The sequence below is a fragment of the Arachis stenosperma genome, chromosome 9, assembly GCF_014773155.1.
Source record: "Arachis stenosperma cultivar V10309 chromosome 9, arast.V10309.gnm1.PFL2, whole genome shotgun sequence".
NCBI lineage: Eukaryota > Viridiplantae > Streptophyta > Magnoliopsida > Fabales > Fabaceae > Arachis > Arachis stenosperma.
The window spans coordinates 119,813,081-119,818,245 of NC_080385.1; the positions used below are offsets into that span (position 1 = coordinate 119,813,081).

General features: G+C 31.5%; 1 protein-coding gene across 1 annotated transcript; it reads right to left on the reverse strand.

Annotated features, from left to right (window-relative positions):
- Positions 1-498: 498 nt before the first annotated feature.
- LOC130951493 (berberine bridge enzyme-like D-2) lies at positions 499-2,391 on the reverse strand. Its single transcript, XM_057880149.1, has one exon. It carries the CDS (start codon positions 2,303-2,305, stop codon positions 644-646), a length of 1,662 nt encoding a protein of 553 aa, XP_057736132.1. The 5' UTR covers positions 2,306-2,391; the 3' UTR covers positions 499-643.
- Positions 2,392-5,165: the final 2,774 nt, after the last annotated feature.

The following is a 5,165-nucleotide window of genomic DNA, read 5'->3' on the forward strand; positions in this document are numbered from 1 at the left end:
AATTATAAAAAATTTCAGTTACAAATATTCAAATTCTACAACTTATACATTTAAGACTCTTACTACTCTTCATTTCTTAATCTCTTATACTAATTGTAAAAGATTTCTTAAATTTAATATAACATTTTTATATGTTTTTCATTCTCATTCATTTATTTTTTTCATTATTTACAAACAAAAAAACCGCAAGAAAAGATAAAGTGTAGCCATTAATGCAAATCGAAAAAAAAAAGAAAATACAATTTTTTATAACCCTAATATAAATAACTTATGTCTTTTTAAAAATAAATAAATTCAAAATCTATTTAAAATATGTTCTCTAAAATATTTTTAATATAACATTTATTAAAATATACTATATAATATAAATAATCTACCTCTCCATATATTGCGCAAGTCTCACTGTAGGTAAAATATAATGAGAAGAAAAATAGCTCTTCCTAATTCCTCCATGAGAATTGAAGATTAGATTTTTTTTTCATTTTGTTTTCCTCTAAAATGCAATACATTTGCATTATAGATGCACACAATCACAAAGAAGGTAATCACACTTGTACTTGTCTACACTCTACACAAAGTTTGAATGAGTAACCATGGTTATACACTTTTTACAAACTTAGGCAACAAAGTCATGACATTCAATTCAAGCACTCATTGCTTTGCCACTAGGACGAGCAAAGTACAAGGGAGGAATCCCTTGTTCATTAGTGAAAACATTGTTTGGATCAATCAAAGTCTTGGCCTTCACCAACCTATCATAGTTACCCAAAAAGTACTTCTCACCCCAAACCCTTGCATGATCCACAGCATCCTTCACATTGCTAAACCTAATCATGTTCATAACTCCAAGGTCAAAGTCCAAGTAATTAACATATGCAGCCCTTGGACCCCATGAAACAAATGGTGCCATAGAATCATAGAACCCTCTCATCCAATCAATATAATCATTGCTCTTATCATTGTCCTCTTCTTTCCAATATATCAAATACTGAATTGAAAAAATGTTTCCTTTTCTATGTGGATAAGCAATTGAATCACTGCTTATACTATGCATTTTTCCACCAGAAGGGTCAAGAATTACGAGCCCTTTAGGCTCCTTTTCTAGAATCTCCAGTGCAATTTCAATTCCCTCAATAGGAATAGGAGCCTTCACAAAATCTGATTTGGCTTTGAAGTATTCTTTGTCTGCAAGGTACCTATTCTTCAAATCAGGAACTGAGGCTCCATCACTTAGGCCAGCGAAAAAAACAATTGACTCAATCCAACTCATTTCTACACATTCTTGTTCCAAAATTCCCAATTCAGAAAAATCATGGTTTATGATGGACATGGCAATTCCTTTAGGAACAAGAAAAAGCCCTTTAAATGTAGCTGATATGCCTATAGATTTGGCTTCAGGTAAATTAGCACCAAGAAAGCATGACAAGTAGAAATCATCATCCAAATTTGGTGCTACATTTTGCCATTTATGAACAAGATTGGCAACATGTTTTCTTGTGCCATTTCTTGATACCGCGAAAGCAGTTACAACTTGTGGAACTTTCAATAGCTTGATTTTCCAAGCATAGACAATTCCCCAAATTCCACCACCTCCTCCTCTAATAGACCAAAACACGTCTTCCCCCATGGATTCTCTGCTCAGCAATCGCCCATTGGCATCAACAAGAAGCGCGTCGATGACATTGTCGGCCGCGAGGCCATGTTTTCTAGAGAGCAACCCAAATCCTCCCCCACCAATGTGTCCTCCAACTCCTACAGTTGGACATGACCCTGCTGAGAAGCCGTGTTCATTGCTGGCTCGCGAGATAGCATAATAGGTCTCTCCTAAGGTTGCACCACCTTCAACCATTGCTGTCTCTGTCTCCATATCCACCCAAACATGGTTCAAATTCATCATGTCAATGATGGCGAAGAGTGATCCGTCATCCGAAACTGATGAAGTACCTTCGTAGCTATGTCCACCACACCTCACTCTGATTCCAAAGGAGAATTCTCTGCAGCATGCTACACTTCTCTGTAGATGCTCCAAACTCTCTGGAAGTACTATTGCTACAGGCTTAGGAACTGCACCCCCGGCGAACCGGAGATTCTGAATGGAAAAATTCAGAATCTTGAAGTAGTCATGAGCTGATGACTTATCGTAATCTTTGTAAGGGAAAGTGGTGAAGTTGTTGATGTTGTGATTGGCCAAACAAGAAGTGAAGTCACTTACTAGTGAAGAAGTAGTAGATAAAGTACAATGAGACAATTCAAAACACAGGAAAGGGAAACATAGGAGGCACAAGATTTTGTTGAAGTTGAACATGGTTTAAGCTTGTAATTGGTGAAGGACAAGTTTAAGGTTTATGGACACTAAATTGGAGAATGGATTTAATGGTTTAATAGAAAGAATAAAATGGATTATGCATATGTTTGTGGCCGGCCATAGTTTAATTTTGATTGTTGGAAAGTTTGTTAGAAATTAAACACTTTAATTACGATGGAATCAATAATCTGCCATGGATAAGAGACAAACTAATACTCTCTCCCTTTCTTTTATCAATGCTCACTAAGAAGAAATAATGTTTTGTGACTAAGAAAGCAAAATTTATGGAAAAAATTATAACAAACCACCATAGCAATTGAGGTCAGAGGACGGTGATTATCTCTTATGTCTTGTTTTAATTAACTTTAATATATTTACAGAAAAGAAAAAAGATGGGAATGAAATAACATGACACAATGTTGAGTTAATTCAATGAGGTTTGATGTGATAAAATTTTGAGTTCTCAAAAATAACTTCTTTAAATCTAACTTTTAAAAAATAATTTTTTAAAAATTATAGTAAATATATTTAGTAAATTAAAATAAAAATGACTTTAAATAAGTTCATATTACAAAAATTGTGTTTGATAAATTACTTTTACATTTAAAATGATTTTAATTAATACAAATATAATAAAAAAATTAAATATAAAAACTCGATAATATATAAAATTATATCAGACTTTTTAGCTTGAAAAGACACCAATTAAATTTAGAAAGTATCTTCATAGCCTTCAAAAACATATTATATAAATTTATTTGTAAGTTAATTGTAATGTACAAAACTTTCCTTGAGAAGGAACTATATCATCATTTATTATTGCAGATTTAAGAAACTTAAACTTTTCTGCTTGACCTTTTTATAAATGAATTAATATCTACATACAAGTGATTTTGCTATACAAGTTTTACAAGTCTTCTAATTAATATTATGCTCAAATACGTTTGTTATGCACATATGTTTCACGCGCCTCTAACATATTTTTAATTTTTAAAAGGATTTTGTTTCCTTTTTCGAATTTCTTGCCTTCTCTTTCTCTTTCTTCATTTACGTGCTTTTCTCTCTCTGTTCTCTTTCTTCGTTATTCTCGATTTTCATTATTTTTTCACATCAAACTCTGAAATCGTTTTTGAAGATAATGGATAATTCAACTTCAGATTGTCAGATGAACCAGTGCGTGAACCTTGCCTGTAAAATTTGCTGTTAATTCTTCCTTGTTAGAATTGAATCTAATGTACTAGTTCTGATTAGAATTAATATAATCTTGTCCATTTTATATTAGATGTTCGAGTGTAGATTAGGAATATTTTAGTGTATTTTTATTAAAGTTTGGATGTATTTACAGTTTATGACTTTCCATATGACGGAGGGTGAATTGTCTTATTCTTTTAGTTGAATTGTTTTAGTTTCTGTTTAGTTATAATTCATGAATCTAGTTTTTGTTATTTTTTTATGATGGATTTGCATTCTATAGTTTATGCTTGTTTTAATATGGTGTATTTTGGGTGTATTTTGCAGTCCTTGCTAACTTTGGTGGCTGATTTTAGTGTACACGTAACATAACTCATTTCTGTATCTGCAACAAATTTGGATGTAAAAACGAAGATATTTGAGTGTAATACGAAGATATTTAGGTGTAAAACAAAGATATTTGGGTATATTTTTATTCTGATGACTTCTGCATAATTTAGAACTCTTCCTCTCCCTCCTCCTCATCTCCTGCTGCTTCTTCTTTTTCATCTTTTTATTTCATATTCTCATAATTCTTTTTGGGAGAAAAAAATCAAATAAAAATGAAAAAAAAAGACATAATGTTGCAAAATCAAAAGAAGAAGGAGGAGAAACACGACGATGAAGATGAAACACGCGAAGAAAAAGGAGGAGAAACACAAAGAAGGAGAAGAAGAAGGAAGAAGAGGAGAAGGAGGAGAAACACGAAGAAAAATGACAGCTGTGGTTTTCATCGAAGAAGAAGAAGAAGAGTCGCTCATAATGGTGAGTGGCGCGTTTTGGAAACAGGAAGTGATTGAGTAACGTGTGTATTTACTCTTAATGTGAAAGTGTAATGCGCGTGTATTTTGTTAGACTTATGTCAACTTATAAGATTTATAATCCAAAAATGCTTGTATGCGTAGCATACTTGTTTATAAATATAAAAGAAGTAACAAGACAATAATTGGAACGTTTCCTAACAAAATCAAAGTTACGTATTTGAATATGAGAGATGCTGCATATGAGGGTGTATTTTAAGTTAACTAAAAGACAATTAAGTTTGCCGGCCTAGAAGTAATAAGAACACAAAATTGCTATGGCCTGCAATCTTTGCTTTTATCCAATTGATCTTAAATAGTATTTAGTGTCAACTCAAACTGGTGTTATATTTTTATCTTGACAAATTAAAACTTTTTTTTCTATTCGGTTAAAATATATGCATAATCTATCTTAATTTCATACATGATAAAGTGGTGTGTGTAAGAATAACACATTGTTTAAGATGATACAAATAGAAAAGTGATATGTATAAGGACAACATTAATTAAAAAGTAAAATTAGTTGAGATGATAGTATGATACAAATTCTTGTGTACATTTTTTTTCAAAGCTATAAATATCTTTTTATTAGAAGCAATATTTGATACCCTAAATAAGTGATATGTTTTTTTTTTAGAATAATTTTTCTATATCCAAAACTCGAATTTAAAATTTAAAAACCACAAAATTGTGTAGATTTATATACTAATACTATCCTGACACTATTGCTGTATACTTTTATAATCAGAATCTTTCTAGAATGAACACCACCCCTATCCATATCTTTTTCAAAATGACTTAGATTGAACTAATTAATAAAATATCGATGG

What these genes read in the sequence shown, in the direction of transcription:
- LOC130951493 (XM_057880149.1), bottom strand. Translation starts at nt 2,305, where the DNA reads ATGTTCAACTTCAACAAAATCTTGTGCCTCCTATGTTTCCCTTTCCTG.